Source organism: Delphinapterus leucas, chromosome 15 (genome assembly GCF_059928025.1).
Source record: "Delphinapterus leucas isolate spDelLeu-1000000601 "Yukka" chromosome 15, BTC_Dleu_Yukka2, whole genome shotgun sequence".
Classification (NCBI taxonomy): Eukaryota; Metazoa; Chordata; class Mammalia; order Artiodactyla; family Monodontidae; genus Delphinapterus; species Delphinapterus leucas.
Window position 1 is genome coordinate 25,286,317 of NC_143143.1, and position 25,559 is coordinate 25,311,875.

The following is a 25,559-nucleotide window of genomic DNA, read 5'->3' on the forward strand; positions in this document are numbered from 1 at the left end:
GCCTGGGGCTCTGTCATCGTATCTGAAAATAGATAGCTGAAGGGACTTCCCTGGCGGTCCAGTGGTTAAGACTCTGTGCTTCCACTGCAGGGGGCATGGGTTCGATCTCCAGTTGGGGAACTAAGATTCTACATGCTGCATGGTGGCGGCCAAAAAAAAAAAAAAAAAAGGTACCTGAAGATGTCTCTATCATGTATGGTCAATCGCTATTTGGAAATTAAGGAGGCGTCAGTCACAGCTGCTGGTAGGTCTTGATTTGAAATGCATTCATAAAGAAGCACATATATTTTTATTTTGCATTTTAATCTTTTCATAACTGTGATTAAAGATAACTGGTTTCCCAGCCCAAATGTACTGCACCCAAAGAATGGATAAACAGTGCGTGTGGAATCCATACAATCAAACACGCTGAGTGACTTTAAAAAAAAAAAAGATCTTTGGAACCGCAGGGCCTGAGAAGTCAGACTCAAACTGCTCCAGCCTTCATGGTTCCATTCACATGACATTCTGGAAAAGGCAAAGCAATAGGGGCAGAAAACACAGCAGCAGTAGCCGGGCGGGGGGCAGGGTAAAGAGGTGGAGAGAAGGGCTGGGGCGGCACCAGGGAACTTTTGGGGGTGATGGAGCTGTTCCGTATCTTGATTGTGGACATGGTACTCACCTGACCATATCTGTTTATCAAAACTCATGAATTGTTCAAGGAAAAAAGTGAATTTTACCCTATGTAAATTAAACCTCAAGTAAAAATATAAATGTACATCACAAAATCTTCATATGTATACATATGTGTGTATGATTGGTTTCCTTTGTAAGCCTATGTGTTCTACGATTATTCTGAGGAGGCCAGATTGGCAAAGAAGAAAGGGGTCCATGGCACAAAAAAGGTTTAGAACCCACCTTCAGGAATGAAAAACAAGACAAAACCCACTAAGCCTGAAGCTCGAGGTCCTTCGGGGTCAGCCCTCTGCCCTTCCTGCCATTCCTGCTCCCCTGCTCTCCCCTCCTTCCTGTCTCTGCCCCAGCCACACAGGCCAACTCTCACTCTCTCTCTCCAACCCCAGGACTTCTGCACATGCTATTTTCTCCAACTGGATCATCCTCTACCCCCAGCCCCTTCAACTTTTTAACATCCTGCTCATCCTTTAGGCCTCAGCCCCATCATCCCTTCCTCCCTACCCACCCCCCCACCAAGACCACATCAAATTCACCTAACACAGCTGTATTTCTGGATTTCTACTGTGAGATCATTTCATTTCTAAATGCCAGCCACTACTTTTGGTCTCCACAGTGCCAGCCCCTACTTACCATGGTGATGCCCAAGAGGGTTGGGCTGACCAGAAACACTGGGGCCAGGAGCTTGCCCAAACTTCTTTCCCAGAAAGAGTAGAAGAGGTCTGCCCAGCAGACAATCCATAGCAAAAATCCCAAGGCCTGGAAGAGAAGTACATACACATCTTACAACGGACAGCGACAGAACTTCCCCCAGCACCTGTGCAAAAATCTCAGCCTTGGGGGCACCAGCCACCCCCTAAACCATCAGCTGTGGTCTTCAGATACAGCATGTATCCTCTGGAACACAGACAAGCCCTAGGTAGGGTGAGCCAGCACCTGGGCCGTCCCACACTGGTCTGTATCTCTCCTGCACCACAGGCACAACTCTGTGTGGTCACTATTCTCCCCAGCACCTGAAAACGCAAGCCTGGCTTATCGACATCTGTAACCCCAGCAGCCTGCACAGGGCGCCTCTCACGATGACCATTCATCCAACCAAAATTTACTGGGGTCCTACTGTGGGCCACACACCTGCCAAGGTGCCAAGAATACAACAGAATAAAACAGACAGAAGTCACTGCCTTCATGGGGCTGCGATTCCAGTGGAAGGAAACAGGCAAGAAACAAACTGAAAAATACATACTAATAATGCCAGCAAGAAGTAATATAAGGAGAAATAAAACAGATGAGATAGGGTGGTCAGAGAAGGCCTCTCCCATCAGGTGACATCTGGGTAAAGAGCCAACAGTGACTATTGGAGGGAAAGAACAATTCAGGCAGAGGGCAAGTGCAAAGGTCCTGCGGTAGGAATGTGTTCAGTAAGGTTGCGGCTGCTGTGGCATGAGCCGTGGGTGTGGCAGGAGATGGCTGAAGAGGAGCCTGGAGCCAGACCAAGCGGGGCCACTGTGAGGACGTCCAGGTTTTACTCCCTATAATGAGAAGCCACTAGAGGTTTTTTGAGCAAGGCACGGATAAAATCTGATTTACATTTTAAAGGGAGATGTTGTTCCCCAAGAGAAGTACAAAGCGCTTCCAGAAGTCTAAGAGGAAGACATCAGGTCCAGCTGAGGATAGGGGAGCAGACAGCATGTTGAGATAGGCTTGGATTGTGGTCTGAACGAGACAGGTTTGGACGGCGGTATTATAGGCAAGGGGACAGCTTCAGTAAAATCACTCAAGTTTTCCTGTTTGCCAAGGGCTTATGAAAATAAATTTTGGGAAATTTTGGGAAATTTGGGAAATGTGGCTTAAAAAAGGACTGAGACACATGCTAAGTCAAGAGGAGAAAGTGGAATGAGGAGCAGGTATATACATGCCCTTCACGTGTCTCCCCCAGAAAGCTCATCCTTCTGAGGGGAAAACCAGCACCTGCACAGCAGAGAAACCAGACACGCTGACCAGAGGAACAAAATTAAGCCGATCACCGAGGGGCAGACGGACACCATGCGGCCTTAGATGTAACCAGAGAAGGACCCCACATCCCTTTTGTAGTTTTCCAGCCAGACAGGCATTATCTGAATCTAATCATGAGGGAACATCATCCCAATGCCCAAGTTGAGGAACTGACTCTAAACTAACTGGCCCATGCGCTCCAAATATGCCAATGTCATAAAACACAAAGAAAGGTGAAAAGTTCTTCCAAAATTACAGAAAAATAAAGAGTGTGACTAGATGCAACGCATGACCTTGAAGTGGGCGGAGGGGGAGGGGGGTGCTAGAAAGGACAGTATTGGGACAAGTGACAAAACTGGAATATACACAGTAGGTTTTTTTTTTTAAGTATTGTGTCCATGTTAAATTTCCTGAATTTACTGTACTGTTGTTATATAAGAGAATATCCCTGTTTTGAGAAAAGATACACTGAAGGATCACAGGTAAAGGGGTGTGGTGGATGCTAGCTTTTCCCAAATGATTCAGAAAAACATAAATAATACGTGTATATGGAGAGAGCAAAAGAGAAGGATGAGGTTAAAATGTTAAATGTGGCAAAATGTTAAAAATCGGTGACTATGAGTAACGGGTACACAGGGCTGGGGGAGTGCTTAGTATCATCCTTGCAACTTTTCTATAGTTTGAAACTATTTCACGATAAAAACTTTTTTTTAATTAAAAAGACATCCTTGGGACTTCCCTGGTGGTCCAGTGATAAAGAATCCGCCTTACAATGCAGAGGATGTGGGTTCGATCCCTGGTTAGGGAACTAAGATCCCACATGCCACGGGGCAATTAAGCCCATGTGCCACAACTAGAGCCCATGTGCCGCAAACTACAGAGCCCACGCACCCTGGAACCTGCACGCCACAACTACGGAGCCCGTGCACCCTGGAGCCCGCGCACCACAACAAAGAGCCCGCATGCCTCAACGAAGATCCTGCATGCCGCAACTAAGACCTGACACAGCCAAAAGTAAATAAAATAAATAAATGATAAATCTTTAAAAAAAAAAAAAGACATCCTTGGTCAGGGAGGAAGACCTCCAGATAATCTCATGAGATAGATCCTATCACCCCCACTATAATCATGGGGGAACTGAGCCTCAGGGAAGTTAAGATATTTGCTCAAAGAAAAAACTTTCTTTCCATTTCTTTGATTTTGTTCCTATACGATATGGTGGATGTTCACAAAACTTACTGTGATAATCATTTCACGATGTAAGTCAAATTATTGTGCTGTACACTTAAACGTACACAGTGCTGCATGTCTATTGTATCTCAATAAAACTGGAAGGAAAAAAGAAATTTGCTCAAAGCCACACAGCTAGTAAGTGGCAGAGCCGATATCTGAACCCACGTCTGAACTCAGTGTCCCAGTCTTTACCCACCACATTATTATTCTGTCTCCCAGTAAAAGGAACTCAGGGCCAATTAAGCAGAAGGAACATGTCAGTTTTCACAACCACCATTCCCCACCCCAGCACACACACACCCACAACACACACATCATGATAAACTCCCACGTGACTTACAGTTTTGGCTTTGTTGAGATGTGTCATCTGAATGTAGCCCCGGTCATGGCGGGAGAGATAGAGGAAGTAGAAGGGGAAGCAGGCCCAAAGGTAAGAGCAAGGCACCCACACGAGGACGGTGTTCTGAAAGCACTTGGTGAAGTCGGGGCTGCTGGTGTTCCACGTGACATTCCACTCCTGAGGACACAAACAGGCACAGGTCAACAGGACGTCCCCAAGAGCTTGGACAAGGGGCCCATGAAGAGTTCAAAACTAGCTGTCATGGGGTTTAAGAACAACGAGGCCCTACCAGGCAGAACAGGCAAACTGGAAAGATCAGTAGCCAGAAAGACTACAAACAAGGAACGACGAACAAACGTATATCTCATCTCACCTAACGGACAAGTTCTGGGACCTGTGGTAAGTTCCATTATTGTACAAAAGATGGAGACTGCCATTTAAAGGAATCCTAAAGGGTATTCTGTAAACGGACACGTCGTTTAGTCATATAGATCATTCCTACTTCAAATTCGGGAATTAAGAGCTTTCTATTCTTCTTCTTCATTATCCTCACCGTGACCCCTGTATCACTGCCATCAATGTCATCAGCATCACCGCAATCGTGATCGCTTTCATCAGCACCATCAGTACGGCCATCACGGCCACCTGCAGCAGCAGCGGTAGCAGCATGGATAACATCCAAATTGCAGTTCTATGTTCTAGGCCCTATTCTAAGTCCTTTATATGTATTACCTCCTTTAATTCTATAATTACTTTATCATTCCTTTTTCAGGAGGGAAAACTAAGGCACAGAGAGGTTCAGTGATTTGCCCAGTATCTCACAGTTGGTAAGATCTGGAGCCAAACTCAAACTCAGGGAATTCAGCTCTGGAGTTCCTGCATTTAACCACTAAGCTATCCAGCCTCAGAAACAAATTTGTTTTAATTACTTTTAATTTTTTAACAAGCCACCTGTACTTCATTAGAGACACGCCAAATAGATAAGTAGATAGATACATACATAAATAGACCAGGTATATCTGTATCTGCCCAAGAATAAACTTCAGACTTCTGTAATGGAAAATTTAATTCAAGTCCTGATCTGACCACTGAACCATTATACAACTTTGGGAAAAGTTATTACCCTATTTTGGGGTCTCAATTTCCTATCTCTACCATAATTAGGTGGGATGAAATTAGAGGTCTGAAACAGGTGGCTCCCAGGCTGATATGGCTCGCAGATTGTTTGCTGTTACTGTTGTTGGTGTTTTAAGCATGCTTTTTAAAAAAAAAAAATCTTATGTTAGCTGCCAACATTTAAAAATCAGGAAATTTCATGTAAAACTTGGATTTCCAGTGTCTCTTTTAAAAAATCAGAAAATCTGGCAGCACTGGGCCCATATTCCCACCTTACAACCATTGGGAGGAGCTAGAAGTAGCCAGCCTTTGGATAAGGTCCATGCGGTCCAGCTGGCCAGTCCCCATGCAGCCCCCTTCCCCTAGCACTCTCTCCCCACCACTGGATGATGTGCTCCCCAGACACCTCCAGACAGCTCCGGTTCCAACAGCCTTCCCACAATCAGATAAGTGAGACCACCAAGGAACTCCAAGGAACCTGGATTCTTACAACTCCATGCAAGTTTTAAAGCCACATCAAAGAACGTTACAGAAGAGAAAATTATGGGAACAAGCAGACCATTTCACTTAAAGATACATTTGATGATCAATCAAAATATATGTTCCGAGTTTTTCAAAAGAGTTGTGCACAACACTGTTGAGTATACTTAACGCTACTGAAGTGTACACTTAAAAATGGTTAAGATGGTTAAAAAAAAGGATTTGACTTGAAAAAGAGGGAGAGAGAAAGACCTAGGTATTAAGTACCCAAACTGGTTCTTCAGAGGTTTAATTATTCTGTGATATAAATGGTTATTTTTCCAGAACAAAGAACAAGGAATCATTGAAAAGTAAACTTTAAAAGGTCAACATACACCAAGGGATTTAGCCAGGAAACTTCTAGACACAAAGAAACCCTTAAAAGGACAAAGGTCATGCCTCTGGACTTGGGCACTGGAAGACAGCCTTGCAAATAAGAATGAGCATGGAGAGGAGTAGTTTATATCAAAGACTATTTTAATTGGTTTCACTTGTAATTCTTAAGGTGATGGTGAAAATGGGGATTAAACTGTTGGTGGTTATTATATAAAAAGCAGTTTCTGGGCAGTTGCCAGAAAAAGCTCATTCCAAAGGTATCTGCCTTTCTAGTAAGAAAAGAATGCTGGGACTTAATATACACAGTTAGGTATACACGAAGCTCGGTTCCTATGTGAATCAATTCAATAATCTGATCCTTACCCCAATTATTCCTTGCCTGGACTCCTGCAGTAGTTTTCTAGCCATTCTCTGCTTCCAGCCCCTCTGGGCCCCACTTAGTCCTCCCCACCACAGCCAAATTTATCTTATTTATCTATGCATCCATACATGCATCAGATATGAACTCAGCCATGAACCCATCCATCCACCCACCCACCCATCCATCCATCCATGCATCAACTCATCCATCCACCATCTATCCATCCACCCACCCCCACTACCCGTACACCCATCCATCCATCCACCCACCTACCCACCCACTGACTCATCCATCCATCCATCCACCCACTTACCCACCCACTGACTCATCCATCCATCCACCCAACTACCCATCCACTGACTCATCCATCCATCCATCCACCCACCCATCCACCGAGGCATTCATCCATGTCTCTCTTTGTATTAATTTACTTTTAATGGGTAATACATTTACTTTACGTGCTAAAATTTTCCCAAACTACACAAAATGGTACACTGTGAAAAATAAATCCTCCTTCCTGAACTCACAGCACTCCCCTCCTAAACCACAGGCAAAACTACCATGGCTAACACCTTGTATATTCTTCCAAATATAGCTTACCTACTTTGCTTCCCCAAAAGGTACCATAATACATACCAGTTCCATGCCTTGCTTTTTTTTACTTAACATTAGAAACTGATCCCTATCAGTGCCACAGATCTACTTTATTCTTGATAGCTTAATTTTATTTCTTTTGAAAAAAGGGTAGAAGTGACAAGCCACCTTCCATTCCTGGTCCTTAACCTCCCAGTTCCTCTCTCTAGAGGTGACAGTATCGGTTGCTTGTGTATCCTTCCAGAAAATATTTTATGCATCTATAACAAAAATAAATACGTATTTTCTGTTATCAAATGGAGAGAAACATACTCCACACATCCTGCGCTGTACCTTCCTTTCATCTCTTAATAACAGATCTGAAAGATCATCCTGCTCTGCACACTTCCTCATTCTCTGTTCCAGCTGCTTTGTATTCCATTGTACGGATGGACTTGACCTTATATCATCAGCCTCCTGCTGACTGGGCACTGGGCTGCTCTTACAAACAATGAAGCCGTGAATAAATAACCTAATAAGTGCCTCACTGCACACAAAGCAAGCATGTTTGTAAGATAACTTTCTAGAAGTAGACCTGCTGGATCAAAAGGTGTATGCATTTAAAATTTATACAGACACTGCCTCCAACGGGTACCATCAGTTTATACTGCACCTAACAAGGTACAAGGGTAACTACTTCCCATACCACAGTATATTAAAAGCTTTTGATCTCTGCCAATCTGATAGTGGAACATATCTCCCTGTAGCTTAACTTCCTTTTCTCTTTACGATGAGTGAAACTGAAAGTCCTGCCATTTTTTGCGTTTAAAAGCAGTCAGGTTCTCCTCCTTAGGGGAAAAGTTATAGGCTTAAATACTTGTGATATTAAGTGGGACAGATCTGATCACCCTCGCCTGCCAATAGTGGCCCTGACCACAACTGTTGCTATTGGGTAACAACCTCCAATAGCTCCGGATCACCTTTCAGAGCCGATCCTTGCTGCGGTTCATGAGGCCTTCCACATTCAAGCCCCATCTGTTTCTTCTACAATTTCTCCCGCCCTGTCCCCCAATGTGTCAACTCCACTATTCACTCAAAGGAGGATTTATCAAGCCTGTGTCAGGCACTGCTCAAGGCACTGGAGATTCAGGAAGGGCATGGTCCCTGCCTTTAAGGCATTCCCCAATTGCTAGTCAAATGAATGGTTCTTTGGGAATGTCTTGCTAGAAGCTCTTCTTGCACTGTCTTTCCACAGTAACAAACTCCTATTCATCCTTCAAAACCCAACTCAGATACCTCCTTTAAGAAGCCTTCTTCTTCACTCCCCAAACCATAAGGACACCCCCTGTACATTGCAATGATTTTCTCACGTGTCTGTCAATACCTCTGTCCTGCAAGGACCACGCAAGGACCTCAGTGCCAGGACCGTGTGGTATTTACTTTTGACTCATCTACTCCTCACCCAGCAGGTACCCAAAGGTTACTGAGTAAACAAATGGCCCAAACCATGTCTCCCCTCCCCAGCATTATTTCCTACTTTTTAAAAAATAATTTTAAAAATTAATTTTTTTAAATTATTTATTTATTTATTTTTGGCTGCATTGGGTCTTTGTTGCTGTGCACGGGCTTTCTCTAGTTGCGGTGAGCAGGGGCTACTCTTCGTTGCGGTGCGCAGGCTTCTCATTGCAGTGGCTTCTCTTGTTGCGGAGCACAGGCTCTAGGCACGTGGGCTCAGTAGTTGTGGCACACGGGCTTAGTTGTGGCTCGCGGGCTCTAGAGTGCAGGCTCAGTAGTTGTGGCACATGGGCTTAGCTGCTCTGCGGCATGTGGCATCTTCCCAGGCCAGGGCTCGAACTCGCGTCCCCTGCATTGGCAGGCAGATTCTTAACCACTGCGTCACCAGGAAGTCCCCCTACTTTGTTATTTAAAAAACAATCCAATTGGGAGATTGGGATTGACATATATACACTAAGACGTATTAAATAGATAACTAATAAGAACCTACTGTATAAAAAAAATAAATAAAATAAAATTCAAAAAACACAAAACCAAACAATCCATCAAGGTAGAACCTGGCTATGACCCTGGCTTTCTGGTCTGATGGATGTGGATTAAAATTCAGGCCCTGACCTCATGTGAACCTGGGCAGGTCACTTAACTTCTCCAAGCCTCAATCTCCTTAGCAGTGTGGTCAGGAAAACACACAGGCCTGGAAAAAGAATCAAATGGGCCCATCCTCTGCACCAGCTGGCACGGTCTAGAGTTGGTAAGTGATAGCTATTAGCTGCAGACACCAATAATTAATAATAATCTCCACCACTAACCGCAGCACCGCCCAGAGTCAGGAAGCTGAAGGGACAAAGAAAAGTTCAAGTTAGGAAGTGAGCAAGAGGAGACTGGGGAGCATCTAAGGACACGGAACTCCGGGGAAGGAGAGGTTGGAGAAATGCTTAGCAAAGGAAGGGGTTTATTCTTCAGACAGCGGCTTCCTGTTAAAGCCAGGTGACCAGCCCTGACAGAGAGGGCAGAGACGGGAGGGAGGCGGAAGAACGGGGGGGGGGCATGAAAAGAGGAAATCCGATTGTGACCGTGAACCTGCACCATCCCTGCTGCCACTACCGCCTGCCAATAGTGGTCCTGACCACAACACTGTCACAGCAGTGACGTAACAGGGTCAAAGGCCTCCTGCATGTCCCTCACTTGCCAGGAATTTGATGAATCCTCTGTGCAATCCCCTTGAGAACCCCTGAAGACAGGCAGTGGGGCCCCCTCTATTTGGGGTTTCTGGGGGAAACAGGGAATGCCGAAAGCCACTCTTACGGAAGAACGACTCACTGAGACTGCCCCGACCCCAGAGACGACAGCTAACCACAGTCTTCCTCCTCAGGGGCTCTACCTCCAAACGCAGGGAGCTTCGGAAATCAAGCTGGTCGGACCACCGTTTCCTGCTTCTGCTAATGGAGCGTCCATCAGCCCAACTACTGGGAAACAAAATTCAGCTCCAGGAGTCTGGAAAACAGTCACCAGCGCTGGCCCAGGCTCTGCACTTCCGGGAACCCAGCCCATGGAAATCTTAGAGAAAGGGCATCCCCTGATCCCCCCAGTTGAGGCTTTTCTTCTCAGGACACCTTCGTCATCCATTTATGTCCCTCTCCCTCCAGTGCTGACATTCGAGGATCTGGGGAACAAGTCCAAGTCTGCTTGGCCCACAAGCTTTGGAAGTTCATACAATTTCTACTGTGTGGTGTCAGGTCGCACCCTTCTCTCTCAGAGGAATAATGACAACCAGCACATTCTGAGCATGGATGGGCCAGGCACATCACTCAGCCCTCAGAAGAGGCACTGCTGTTATCCCCATTTCACGGATGAGGAAATCGAGGCACCAGGAGATAAGGCATCTTCCCAAAGGCCATGCTGCAGTGCGTTTACGTTGTCCACGCCCCACACACATTTTCCCTTCTCTGGCAACAGCCGCTGGCTCTTGTTCGTAAGCAAATCCTCTCGTCAGCCACATGCTTGGGGCAAAGCTCCAGGGGTAGGTCCTCTTTAGTATCAGCCAGTCAGCAGAGTCCTTTACCCACGTGCTAGTGATTAGCTCCAGAATGGGCACTTGATCCCAGTCAATCCAATCACTACAAGGACACATACTCTCTTGTCCCCAGTGACACGGAGTGAGGATGTGGGGTTGACAGGTGTCTCAGCCATTTATAAGGGAAGCACCAAGAGTTGGGAGTGGAGAGGAAGGGGTGGCACCACCAGGGCAAGTGTGAGAATGAAGCTGACATCGTGAAAGGCAGAGATGAAAGAAACTGATGCTTGGTGTTTTGTGGGCTGCTGGATCAAGCTTCACCTGCAGCCCACCCTCCCACTGGACTTTTCCAATAAATTCACTTTTACACAAGTTTGAAATAAATTTGCTCTCACTTACAATACAAAGCACCCTAGTAATACAAGTTCTGATCCACTACGTCAACTTTTTATACAACATGATTCAGAACTTGACACGAGTGAATTTAGGGATACAACATTACTAGAAGCATACTGCTGGATAGGTCACTGTTCTTCTCTGAGGCTCAAAAAGCCCACTGGCAAAATGGAGCTACTATCTTCTCCTCCACAGGAGATCCTAAAAGCCCTAATAAATGTTGATTATGACTATTATTTATAACTGCCTCAGTTGACTTTTTGGAACCCACTTCTCTTCCTATTCTCTTTCCCAATCACTCCTCCTCCCCTCCCCAAAAGACTATCTGTCCCCTTGTCCCTTTTCTTACAGGTCCAATTTCCTTCTCTGTTCGCTCTGTGACCTTAGACAAGTTATTTAACCTCTTTGAGCCTTACCTATGACTAACGGCTAAGAATACCTATCTCCTAAAGCTATTCTGCAGTTTAAATAAAATTACATACATACAGCTCAGTGTCATATCTTAACACTCAATAAAGGACTACTGTCACTAATCTTAAGTCTTACATCAGTAATAAAAATAAATGCAGTTTATAGCATTATACTCTTAATACGACAATCTTATATTGTTATCGATAATAACAACACCTAGCTTTAACTGAGCACTAACTGTATGCCAGGAATTGCTTCCATGCACTTTATGTGAATTAACTCAATCTTCATGATCACCCAGAAAGGAGGTTCTGTTTTGATCCCTATTTGGTAGATGAGGAAATTGAGACACAGAGAAGTCAAATAATTTGCCTAAGATCACACAGACTGTAAGGGATGAGGCTGGGGCTCAAACCTAGGAAGCCTGACTACTGAGCCACCCCACCCCTGACGCCAACTCCTAGTGCTGGGCAATATAAGAATTCTAACAGAGCTTTCTGGAGCACATGCCTTTACCCACAGGGAATCTGGGCCAAGAGGAAGATGTGAATCCCCAAAACACCACCAAATTCAGAACCAATTACCTGTATTAGTTTCCTACAGCTGCTGTTACAAATTACCATAGATTTCGTGGTTTAAAATGACACAGACTTTTTCTTATCATATAGTTTCAGAGGTCAGAAATCTGAAATGGGTCTGCCTGGGCTAAAATCAAGGTGCTTGCAGGGCTGCAATCCTTCTGAAGAGGAGCACCCAGGTACCAGGTGTCCCCTAGGCCAGAGCCTAAGGTCTCTGCAGGGCTGCCCCTACAGCCCCGGCCTGCCGACACAGCTTCACTTGGCTGGGGCCTGTGGAGACAATGGAAACGGTCCTGTCTGGACCCAGCTGGCCAACCTCGGGACAGGAGGGAAGCTGCAGAGAGGAGGATGGGGGAGGTGATTATGAACTTGAACTGCCGCTCAGCATCACCAGCATCCGTGAGCAGAGTTGCTCTGACACTATAGAGTAATGAGGGCCTACTAGTACCAGGCTGTTCCCCCGGGGCCTGAACATCCCTTTTCGCATTCAACTGTCTCAATAACTTACAACCATCAGGTTTCTAAGGCTCAGTGGACAATTTTTTTTAATCAATTTATTTATTTGTTTGTTTGTTTATTTTTGGCTGCATTGGGTCTTCGTTGCTGCACACGGGCTTTCTCTAGTTGCAGCGAGCAGGGGCTACTCTTCCTTGCGGTGCACAGGCTTCTCTACGGTGGCTTCTCTTGTTGTGGAGCACGGGCTCTAGGCGCACGGGCTTCAGTAGTTGTGGCTCACGGGCTCAGTAGTTGTGGCTCGCGGGCTCTAGAGCTCAGGCTCAGTAGTTGTGGCGCACGGGCTTAGTTGCTCCGCGGCATGTGGGATTTTCCTGGACCAGGGCTTGAACCATGTCCCCTGCACTGGCAGGCGGATTCTTAACCACTGCATCACCAGGGAAGTTCAATGGACAACTATTAGTCATGAGATTCCTATGTGCCAATACCATTCGGAGGTAAATAAGGTTTCCATTCTCAGTTTCATTCTATCACAAGAGGTAGATACTAAACAAACAACTCTATGTGTGTCTAGGCAACAAATGACCTGACGAAGAATCAAGGGAACAGAGGATCATGGTGGGCACTGGGTGCTACTTTTATATCAGGTGGACAGGAAAGGCCTCTGAGCCAAGATGTCCTCTAAGCGAAGATGTGAAGCAAATGAAGAAATGTGTGCTACCTTCTACTATCTATGGAAAGTGAAAGAGTCAGTAAGGTTCTTAGTATCATGTGCCAGGACTGATCTAAGGGCTTTACATCACAAACAACTCCAGGAGGCAGGGCTATAACTAAACCCATTTTACAGATACAGAAACTGAGTCCAAGTCACACAGCCTGCAAGCAGTATGGACAGCCAAGAATTTGAATCCCAGTGCAGATGCCTCTATATACGTAGCAAATGCATTGTCTGCAATTTTTTATCATATGCATGTACTATTGTTCCCACTTAAAATTAGTATAAAAGGGTATATAGATGTTTGCCTAGGCAGGGAAATTTTCTTAGCAGGGGACAAGAACAACAAAAGCTAACATTTTTGTTAACATGAAGAGTGATTATCTCCAGGGGGTAGGGCTGAAGCTGGTGAGAGGAAGGCGACTACTAGTTTTTGTTTTATTATCTTTTGTACTGTTTGAATTTTTTTACTCCACATGTATTACCTCTAAAAAATAACAAAAACAAAACTAGTTCACACTTTAAATAAATAAATAGCAGCAGCAGGAGTTTAAGAGTAGAAATTTCTAGATGCTGGGCTAGGAATAAAGAGAGAGCACATATTTATTGGGTGCCTATCATAAAAGCACAGTGGTCACACCGGGCCCCGTGCTAAGTGTTTTCCAAGCGTGAGTCCATTTAAACCTCACAACAGCCCTACAAAGTCAGGAATGTGAAAACTCCCCCTTTTCAGGTGAGGACTCTGAGGCCCAGGGAGTTTACAGAACTGGTTCAGGCTCACAGAGCCAGGAAGAGTCAGGCAACACGGGGATCTGAACCCATAGAGAGTCTGTCTGACACTTGAGTTCTTAATTCCCGGGCTCCACCACCCGTCAGCCAGGTGCTTGGAGCGCTAAGCGTTTTGCGAGGCCAGTGGTCCCACCATCCCGCCAGAGGCAGCTTGCAAGGCAATGCTGTCCTCAGGCCTTGGGGATTCCAAGCTCATGGGCACAGAATGGAGAAGCAAAGTGCTGACTCAGACACAGAATCTTCTACAACTCCCCCTACCCATCCACCCAATGTGAGCAATGCAGGGTGATGGTTAAGAATGATGGTTCAAGGTCTGGGTTCTAATCTCCTCCGGGTCACAGATACATGCCCCAAAACAAGGATTCTCAAGCTCAGCACTACTTACTTACATTTGGGGCCAGAACATTCTTTGAGGGGCTGGCCTGTGCACTGTAGGACGTTGAACAGCATCCCTGACCTCCACCCAATATATGCCAATAGCACACATCAGGCTGAATCCTCACAAACCACCTTAGGAGGCAGGTACTATGCTTAAACCCATTTTACAGTTTTCTTACAGAGTAAGAAACTGAGGTCACAAAACCTGCAAGTGACATACTCAGCCAGTTGTGACAGTTAAAATGTCTCCAGAGACTGCTAAATGTGCCCCTGGGGGGCAAAAATGCCCCCACTACCCTAATGCAGTGGCCTTGCCAGGCCCTGGTTTCTTCATCTGTGAAATGAGACTAATTCCAGGACCCACCTATTGTAGAGTGATCGGGAGGGTTAAATGAGATGACCCAAAAGCTTCCAGTTTCAGTTCCTGGCCAAGAGACTAATCAACAAACACAAGTGCAAGCTTTCATTCATTCATTCATTCATTCCATCATGCAATGAATATGTATTGAGTGCCTACTCCATGCCAAGCTCTGGGCTAATCATGGGGATATGGGAACAAAGCAGGCGCAGACCCTGCCCTCTTAAGACTCACAGTCCATTAAAGACATAAGGCCACAAATCAAAACCTAATTACAAAGGACAACACTTGCTATGAAGGGGAAGAGCGATGGGACAGAAAGTATCAGGTGAGGATCTGAGAGGATCAGAAGCAGCCAGAGGTCGGAGGAAACGTGTCCAAGGCAGGCGGAAGGGACCCAGGCGCCTGTCCACCTTTTCAGAAACGGAGAAGTAAGAGAGGGAGGGAGAGAAAGGAGAAAGGGGATAAAAGGAATGCAAACAACAGCAATAGCCACGAAAGAGTGGGGACCCTGGAACCGCTGGGCCTGGGTTTGAATCTAGTCGCTGCTGCTCACTTGGCTCCTGACCTTCAGAAAATTAGCTCCTCTCTCCCACCCTGACCGCTCATCTGCAAAAGCAGGATTAAGAATGGCACCAATACTCGGACTGCGGGGGTGAGTGCTCAGCTTGCCTGGGGCGGCCTCATCTGCGGCAGGGGCTGGGATTGGGAGGGTAGAAGGTGCAAACCCAGGGGGCTGAAACTCAGACTAACAGTAACAGCAATAAGACGGCCGCTCTTACCGAGCCCTGACTGGAACGACAGGCTCCATGTTCTGGGTTCAGTGTGCATCGTTCCATTTCATCATCACCACCACCCTATGAGGTAGCTTCTGTCTTATTCCCACTTTACAGGGAGGGACACAGAGGCAACTGGAGGTGAGAAGACTTGTTGTAAGGTACCCGGGCAGCACCTGGCAGAGCCTGGATTCAAACCCGGAGAGGCTGGTTCCAGAGCCGGGGCCAACACCCCCAGCAAAGGAAAGAAGGAGCTCTGCAGGACACAGCCAACGACTGGGCTCACCGTGGAGGGGCAGGGGCGGACGTGCAGGCAACAGGCCATCTATATAGTCCATATGCAGAACCATCCCGGGTGCGAGATCCCCGGCAAAGGGGCAGCTCTGGAGCAAAGGGAAGCCGAGAAAAAGAATGCTGGGAGGCCCAAGTTAGGTCAGGGGACCTGCTGGGCTTCTGGACATTAATCATGTTTACAGAGGCGGCAGGGGGCCTCCACTGCCCCGCACAGTCCTGGAAGAGATCTGGGAGAGGCCTGAGGCCACAGCCCCCACACAGCGGTGGAGAAGGCAGTGGTGCCAGTATCACGCTGCGGGCAGAGCCGTGGCCCTCCTTCCCCCTCTGACTCACCAGAGCTAAGAATAAAGCCCAGAAACCTGGGGGGAGGGGCGGGGCAGCATCCAGGTCTTACCCCCAGCACCCAGGAAGGCCCTGGCCATGCCCAGGCAAGAGCCCCAAATCCTCACCAAACCCTCCTGCCCAGTTGCAGATTTGGATACTCTGGTGAGACAGGGACAGGAGTGACACGCAAAAGTAAGACTGCCTGAACAGGACTTCGAGCGCCAAGAAGAAAACAGCCACGGCTGCCCATCACAGGTGTTTTGAATGTCAGCAGCAGGCCGTCTGCTCCGACCTGCCTTGACCCCAGCCCGCCCAGTGAGCACATGGGCAAATTACACACTTGTCCTTGCACTCTCCATCCAGCCCTGACCCCTCTGCCGACTCCTCTCCTCTTATCAGACTCTGGAGCTTCACCAAATCCTCCATTTGGTCACGTTCCAGGGACCTGTCAGGGGTCAGGCATGTGCCAGGCATGTCTGGGGACACAGCAGTAAACAGGAGGGATAGTATCTATCCATCCACTGAGCACCCTTGTAGGTGCTGAGGACCCAGCAGTGAACAGCAGGACAAAGGGCTGCCCTCCTGGATCTGACAGTCTAGTCTGATGAGAGAAGACAGAGAGTCAACTAGAGGAAATATATATACACGCAAACTATGTATTATATAAAATATAGTGTGTGTGAGTGACGATTAAAAGGACTCAGAGAGGGGGACTTCCCTGGTGGTCCAGTGGTTAAGACTCCACACTCCCAATGCAGGGGGCCTGGGTTCGATCCCTGGTCAGGGAACTAGATCCCACATGCCGCAACTAAGAGTTGGCATGCCACAACTAAGGAGCCCACATGCTGCAACTACGACCTGGCACAACCAAATAAATAAATAAATATTTTTTAAAAATAAAAGGATGAGATAATAAAATTAAACAGAATTTGTTTTAAAGAATAATAAAAGGACTCAGAGAGGGAATTCCCTGGCGGTCCAGTGGTTAGGACTCTGCGCTCCCACTGCAGAGGGCGCAGGTTCAATCTCTGGTCTGGGAACTAAGATCCTGCAAGTTGAGCGAGTAGTGCAGGCAAAAAACAAAACAAAACGAAACAAAAAAACAACAACAAAAGGACTCAGAGAAGGGGGAAGGCCTTGCTGAGAAGGCGTTATGTGTGTAAAGGCTTGAAAGAAACAAGTAAGTAAGTCGACTGGCCATTTGGGAAAAGAATCTGGGAGAAGAGCGCTCCAAGCAGAGGAAACAGCCAGTGCAAAGGCCCTGACGTGGGAACACGTCTGGCATTTGGGAGCAATAATAGAGAGGCCAATATGATTCAAGAAAAATGGGAGAGGCAGTCAGGGAGGAAGGTGGGAGCCGGGGAAGGACAGACTGTGCAGGACTCGCAAGCCATTGTCGGGATTCTGACTTTCACTCTGAATGGCCTGGAGACTGTGGATCTGATGTGTCATGTCTGCTTTATGTTTTCAGATCGCGGTTCTCAACCAGAGGCAAGTTCCCTCCAGGGCACATCTGACAAGGTCCGGAGACATCTTTGGTGTCACTCTTGGAGTGCGGCTGTGGGGTATGCTACGAGCATTTTGCAGGTAGGGGCCGAGGCTGCTGCTAAACGTCTGCAATGCACAGGACAGCTGCCCATCGGAGGATGGCTCGGCCCCAAGTGTCAATAATGCTGAGGCTGAGAAACCCCGTTTTAAGAGAATCCCTGCCCTTACCAAGGTTAGAGGCCCTATTCCCCAAACACACCCCTTATCAGGCAGATGGAGTTTCAGCTCCTCACAATGTGACACTGGGCAAGCCACTAAGCCTCAGTTTCCACACCTGTAAAGTGGAAATACTAATGAGATGATGCAAACATGCACTCAATTAACCGTGAGCCAGAGTCCACAGTAGGTGGTCAACAAATGTCACTGCCAGATCCACCTCTTGTTATGTCCCTTCCACATTTCCAGCCTCACCAAATGATTCTTTCACCCAACAGAGATGTCCTGAGCCCTTACAATGTGCCAGGAACTGTGCTGGCCAGAGCCCCCCAAAATGTCCACATCCCAATCCCCAGAATGAGTGGGTGTTTTGCCTTACATGACAAAAAGGGACTTTGCAGATGTAATTAAGTTGAGGATCTTGAGATGGGAGAGGATCCTGATTATCCAGGTGGGCCCCATGGACCCACAAGGGAATTACGAGGGAAAAGGGGGGGGGTATCAGACAAGGAGATGTGATGACCAAAGAAGAGGGGTCAAAGTGAGGCGGTGCCATGACTCAAGGAACGTGGTTGGCCTCTAGAAGCTAGAAAAGGCAAGGAAATGGATTCTCCCCAAAAGCCTCCAGAAGGAACACAGCACCACACCCTGGCCTTCTGACCTCCAGAACTAGAAGAGAATAAATCTGTGTTGCTTTAAGCCAGAAGTTTACAGTGATTTGTTACAGCAGCCATGGGAAACTCATACAGCACAGAGCCGGCAGGGCACAAGGACCAGCGGTGCCCGCAGCGAGCAGACGCTCCTGCAGGCCTCCATGCGCTCGGGCAGGCTCTGGTCCCCACCTCATCCTGACCTGGTCCTGCTCTGAATCAAACTCGGCCTCCACAGCACGTGCTCCCTGACGCCCTGGGTTCTGCTGGCCCAGGGGGGCACTTCTGACATCTTCCTAAAGGACGGGCTGACTCATCCTTGCCTCCCCCTACAGGGGAGCTGCTTAGGAAACACTTTTGTATGATTTGGGGAGCAGGGAATGATGGAAAATATTAATCCATCTTTAAATTTAACAGGCAATTTAACAGGCACTTTAACAGGCAATGCATGACTCAAATTTAACTATGTATATGTTATGTACATATGTGTGTAAAATACAAGGGCAAACAGTAGAAAGTTACTCAGTCTCCCTCTTCCCCATAAGCCCATCCCCTCTGCACAGTCCCTACTGCCCGCCACTTGGGAGGCTGCCAAGCTTTTGCTATTCCAAATAATGACACAATGAATTCCCTTAGAAATTACTCCTTAAGCTAAAGAAAACACGGACAGCCTGACCCGAAGACCAACAGGGCTTCACTTAATCGCTCGTAAGCCACACGGGCGGAAAACAAGGTGGCCCAGGTTAAGTGTGATAACCTGGAGATACACAATGAGAGTCACCAAACTGAAGATAAACGCTGACCCAGGGATTCCTGTGGGAATGTAGTCCTTAAAACAGGACGAAATACACCCGAAGGAAATGCAATCACTCACCAAGAGATATCCGTACCCCATGTTCACTGCAGCGTTATTCACAACAGCCAAGATGGACACAAGCTAAGTGCCCATCAATGGATGAAAGGGTAAAGAAAATGTGATACACACACACACATACATATACACAGTGAAATATTATTCAACCATAAATGAAGGAAATCTTGCCGTTTGTGACAACACAGATAAACCTTGAGGGCGTCATGCTGAGTGAAATGTCAGACACAGAGAGACAAAATAGTGTTATGTCCTCACTCACATGTGGAATCCAAAAAAGCTGAACTCACCTAGAGAGAATGGTGGCTGCCAGGGGCTGGGGGTGGGGGAAGTGGGGAGATGCTGGTCAAAGGGTACAAACTCCCAGTTGTAAGATGAGATACTGTACTGTATGCTTGTAAGAGAGTAGGTCTTAACAATTATCACCACAAAATGAAAACAAAGAAAGTAATTAATGTGAGGGGATGAAGGCGGTAACTAACCATACTGTAGTAATCATTTCACAATATACATGGGTATTAAATGCTTTACAGCCTAAACTTACATATGTTGTACGTCAATAATATCTCAATAAACCTGGGGGGGAAATCAGTAAACAAAGTAGTATGTAATTCCTGGAGGTATATATAGCTCTATAAATATTATAATGTTATTATATAATGTTTAATTTTTAACAAAATAAGAGAAGACACCTTCAGTGTCCAATACAGTAACTCCCAGCTTCCTGGGGCTATGGGGCCCTTAAGATGAGGCTAGTCCAAATTGGGATGTGCTAAAAAAACACACACACCAGACTTAGGATGAAAAAAAAGAATACAAAATATCTAATTAATTACATGTTGAAATGATAATATTTTGCATACATTGGGTTAAATAAAATATATTATTACAATCATTTCACCTGTTTTTTTTAAATGTGGCTACCAGACAATTAACCTTCTATATGTGGCCTGCGTTATATTTCTATTGGGCAGTGCTCAGCTAGCCACTGAAAGGTAGAGAGATCATCAAGGAAATGAGAGCGTATGGGTTTGCTGGAATAAGACATAGCCATGATTTTAGGGGGTTTTTTTTGGCCCTGCAGCGTGGCTTGCAGGATCTTAGTTCTCCCACCAGGCCTCAAACCCAGGCCCCGGCAGTGAGAGTGTGGAGTCCTAACCACTGCACCGCCAGGGAAGTCCCTAGGCACGACCTTTTGATAAATAAGAAATCCTTTTGAATCCTAACTTGAAATAATAAAACAAAAAAGTGACGCGCCGCTAGAAGGTACGTGATTGCTTCGATTCATCCCACACCTGATAAATGTTTATTCCACCCCAGTCTCCTAACAGGTAGCCCGATCTTCCTCCAGTCCATCCTCCACACAGTAGCCAAGGGGAGAGCTTCAACCTGCAACCCCTATCGCATCACTCTGCCTAAAACTCCTCACTGCAGCCTCTGGGTCTAGCCCTGGCTTGCTGTTCTTGGACCACCCTATGCCTCAGGGTTTTACACGGCCAGTTCCTTCGGCCCTGACTTCAACTCAGAGGTATCCTTCCATTCTCAGCTAAAACATCCCTTCCTCAGGGGGTCCTGCCCAACCCCCAAGCCCTGCTCAAACAAATCCCTCATTTAACCACCTCATGGAACTCTGTATGCTTCCTTCGGGCACTCACCACACTCTGTCACTACATGTTTCTTTCAGATATTATTTATTTGTCAATGTCATATATTACCTTATTTAATACTTTATATTACATTTGTCATGGAATATGCAACATAGTATATATTACATATAATATATGACTAAGATGAACCATATGAATTGCCATTTGTGCAGGACAAGGGTTGGCAAACTACAACACATGTGCCAAATCTGCCCCGCTGCCTGCTTCTGTACAGCCCCCAAACTAGGAATGGATTCCACATTTTTTTTTAATTTAAAATGTAAAAAATAACAATTGGCCTCTGCCAACGGCGTGGCTCAATTTTGCCTCTTGGCCTGCAAAGCCTAAAATATTTACAACTTGGTCCTTTACAGAAAAAGTTTGCCAACCCTGGATATAGGTCAAGAATCACTGAATGCCAGCAATTTCCGAGGCTGCTAATTTTATACATTATTTCTTCTGCATCCCGCTCTCCCCCCAAAGACGTCGTGGTGATGGATGTACAGCTCCGTGACTATACTAGAAGCTGCCGAATTGTACATTTTGAATGGGCAAATTACCTGGCATGTGAATTATATCTCAATAAAGCTATTTTAAAAAGATAAGACCCAGCGTCATTTTAATTCCGTGAAGTTTTCACCTTATATATGCTGTCCTTAGAACCTAACACTCTTCAAAAAAATTAGTAAATATACAAAGACCCCCACTTCATCACCTCAGGAAGAGGATACATCTAGACGGGACTTGTTTGCACTTGTTTAAAAAAAAGAATTGCGCTTCCCTGGCGGCGCAGTGGTTAAGAGTCCGCCTGCCGATGCAGGGGACATGGGTTCGTGCCCCGGTCCGGGAAGATCCCACATACCGTGGGGCGGCTGGGCCCGTGAGCCATGGCCGCTGAGCCTGCGCGTCCGGAGCCTGTGCTCCGCAATGGGAGAGGCCACAACAGTGAGAGGCCCGCATACCGCAAAAAAAAAAAAAAAAAAAAGAATTAATGCAATGTCTTTTCCCATTGTTATCTTGCTTATAACTAGATTTTACCTGTTCCCCTAACCTAGGTTTCTCACCTTCACACTAGTGACATTTGGGGCCATGTAATTCCCTGCTATGGGGCTGCCCTGTGCACTGTGGGATGTCTGGCAGCATCCCTGGCCTCTACCCACTAGAAGCCAGTAGCATCCTCTGCCCCACCCCCAGTCATGACAATAAAAATGTCTCTAGATCTTGTCAAAGCCCCCTACAGGCTAAACTGCCCCAGTTTTGATCCACTGTCTTAACAGCTTTTCCATCTGGCCCCACTCCTGCCAACACCTAGTGACTCTCAAGACCCACCCACCTGCCATCCATTCATTTAACACATTTCCTAAGCCCCACTTTGTAACAGGGGTGAACCAGAAACATCCACATCCTATCCTGCCCTCAAGGAGCTTAGAACTTTGTCCATAAGGTAGGAAGGGTACATAAATGGCTAAAGGATTTTGAAAGCACTAAGTGTCATCAAAGACATACACATAAATGGCAAGACACTTCCAGAAAAGAGAGAAGGGTTAATTCACAAAGCGAATGGGAAGAAAACTCAGCTTCCTCATCCACACGGCAAAGACAATAATACCTGCTTTTCAGAGTCATCATGCAGAGTGAATCCACACATCACATTATTTCATCTTCGCCCCCAACCCTCTGAAGTGGGTACTATTGTTCCCATTTTGCAGAGGAACCAACCAAGGCACAGAGAGGTAAAGGAACTTGCCCAAGGTGGCACAGCCTTGTGGCCAAAGCAGACTTCAACGCAGGCAGGCTGGTTCACTGCTACAGGTCCTGCCTCCCTGAGAAAATACACATGTGACAACAGACGGGTACCCGGTGACCACTCTATTAGTGGAAGTTATTGTCATTGCTGTTATTTCCACTTGAGAACTCAGCAGTCTTCTTGAAGTAGGTAAAATCTAAGGGGAGGGGGCCCAGATTTGCCAATATGGAGACAGGAGAGAACGGTGTTCTAAGACGGGGGCACGGCAGGATGGAAGGCAGCCGCTGGACAAGCTTAGGGCATGTGAGTGGAACAAAGAAGTGGAACAAAGTGCCAGGAGGGGACTGGGTGACAAACAGGGCTGGGAGGACAGGCCAGGGCCTGAACAAATTAAGCAAAGCAAAGGGGAGGTTCACTTAGGCTTCCCACCAAGAAAGTGCTGCATCACCTATACGCTGCAAAAGCTCCAAGGAATTGTGAAACCGAGAGAGAAAATTCCTGGCTTACTCTTTTCATTCCCTTCTCTTGAATAGGGCCAAAAACAGGAAACTGGGAAAGCCACCTCATCCTCAAAACAATCTCTTGGAGACACCCTGTCACTGTCCCCTGCCCCAGAGCCTTCCAACGCAAAGAGTGTCCCAGCTCGCCCATCTCCATGTCCCAAGGTCTCTACTCCCAACTGAAATCTGAACTCTGTGCTCCGCATCCGTGCCAAGAAGCATCACGGGCACTGTTGAAGAGGACCAGAACTCAATGGCCAAAAGCACAAGCTTTGGAGCTGAAGGCCTTGAATCCTATCACCACTGCTTCCTGGCTGTGTGGCCTTGGGGGAGTCACTCCACCTCTCTGACTTTGAGCCACTCATCTCTCATTGGACTAAACGCTCAACGTTACAGGACTTCCCTGGCGGTCCAGTGGTTAAGACTCTGCACTTCCACTGCAGGGGGCACGGGTTCAATCCCTGGTTGGGGAACTAAGATCCCACATGCTGTGCAGCATGGCCAAAAAATAAATAAATAAATAAACAAAGAAACCCAGTGTTAGGGGAGGGAGTGGCCACTGGGGGTTGAACTTGCTGCTGCTTACTTCTGCTATATTATTACTGCCACTATTATTGTTGTTGTTGTCATTATCATTGTTTGAGTGAGGACAACAGCTCATAAAGCCATGTGCCGGAATGCTGAAGCCTCCCCAAGGAGACTTTCTTTCATCTATCTTGCTCCAGGCTTAGTCAAAATCATTTGACACAGTCTGTCAGAAAAGCCTCCACTCTGGCCCACCTGAGTGCTCCTACCATGGCCACTGACCTGGAAGCACCCACAATGGCTACTGTCAAACAGGCCACTATTGTGACAACCAGGGACACTCCCATCACGGTGGAGACGGTGCCACCCCTGAGAGCCTAGACTCTGGGCCAAACAGCTGGGGTCCCATCCCAGCTCTGCTACATATGAGCTGTATTACCTTGGGCAAGTCACATAACTACCCTGGGCCTCAGTTTCCCCATCTGTAAAATGGGGATGATAACAGTCTATTAACCTCATAGGGCTGTTTTTGAGGATTAAATGGAAAGTGTTTTGTCCAGGGCCTGGGACTAACGAGCACCGTGACTGTTAGCTATGATCATCAGTCTTACCGGGTCCTGTAAGGCATAGTCGTGCCCCTACTCTGGCTCATGATACTCTCCCCTTGACCTCTAATGCTCTAGCTGTGATGGCCTCCCCACCGTCCTTCAATTTCACCCAGGTTTTTCCCCACCTTGGGGGCTCCCACCCACTGTTCTGGCCCTGGAATACCCTTGGCCAGGCCAGCTCCTTCACATCCTTCCAGCAATGCCGGAGGAGAGAGGCCTACCTGTCTAAAGCGCCCCCCTCCCGGGTTCTTCACTAGGACCAAATCCCGTGTATTTCCTTCAGTGCCCCTATGTTTATGGGGCAGCACAGGACAGGGGTTACCAACCAGGCTCGAGCCAGATGGCCTGGGTTTGAAACCAGCTCTGCCATCTACTAGCTGGGTGATGTCACCTCTCTCTGCCTCCGTTTCCCCATCAGTCTCTACTCCACTACTGTGGGACGGAATCATTAGGACTTATAAAGAGCTTAGCACAGTCCCCAGAGCTTTGCAAATGCCCTGCACGTCTGCACTATCAACTACTTCCCGTTTGAGTTCTAAGTGTCTCTCTTTCCCTCCTACCTGTAATCTCCCCAAAGCAGGATCATGTCCTTTAATCACCTGCGTACAGGAGGTGCTCATTAAAGACTTGTTCAACAAATGAAAGAAAGGGTGAATAAATCTATCTGAAGAGCAACCCAGAAACGCGCAAAGCCAGAGACTGTCCCCGCCTGTGACCCAACAATCATAGTTATGCGCACAAGCCCAAAGGAAATAACTCAAACAGCAAGAAAAGGAACAATTTTCACACACTGGGCCATTCTCAGTGACAACCAGGAAGCTCCCAGGCACGCAAGAGCTGAGCAAGCAGTGGCAGGGGATCCTGCTGAAAATGACCCAGCTGTCACGAACCAAAGCCGGGGCCACCTCTGGCCCTGGAGAGGCCACCAACAGAGAGCGGCAGGCATTGGCCACCCAGGCTCACGCCCTCTGATGAGGGTTTTTAACCTGCATGTGAAAGCAGACCAAGAACAAGAGCTGTGACACCATCTGCAACCACCTAAGAGCTGTGATTAAGGGTTAGGGGAGGATCCCACATCACAGAAATACTTGGTGCTGAAGGTGGAAGGGAGGTCTTGTTTTTCTGGAGAGGTTTAGGTACCCTCATAGAAAGTCCTTAAATAGCC

General features: G+C 47.0%; 1 protein-coding gene across 3 annotated transcripts in view; it reads right to left on the minus strand.

Annotated features, from left to right (window-relative positions):
- The window catches only part of ABCC1 (ATP binding cassette subfamily C member 1 (ABCC1 blood group)), a 140,871-nt gene that overhangs the window by 98,513 nt on the left and 16,799 nt on the right, over positions 1-25,559 (minus strand). For all 3 annotated transcript variants that reach the window (XR_016387805.1, XR_016387804.1, XM_022552274.3), the window contains exons 2-3: positions 4,238-4,414; positions 1,306-1,431 (exon numbers count right to left, since the gene is read on the minus strand). Coding sequence is in view for 1 of the 3 variants with exons in the window: in XM_022552274.3 (XP_022407982.2) it covers positions 1,306-1,431; positions 4,238-4,414 (303 nt within the window). In the remaining 2 variants the exon portion in view is untranslated. The remainder of the gene's footprint in view (positions 1-1,305; positions 1,432-4,237; positions 4,415-25,559) is intronic.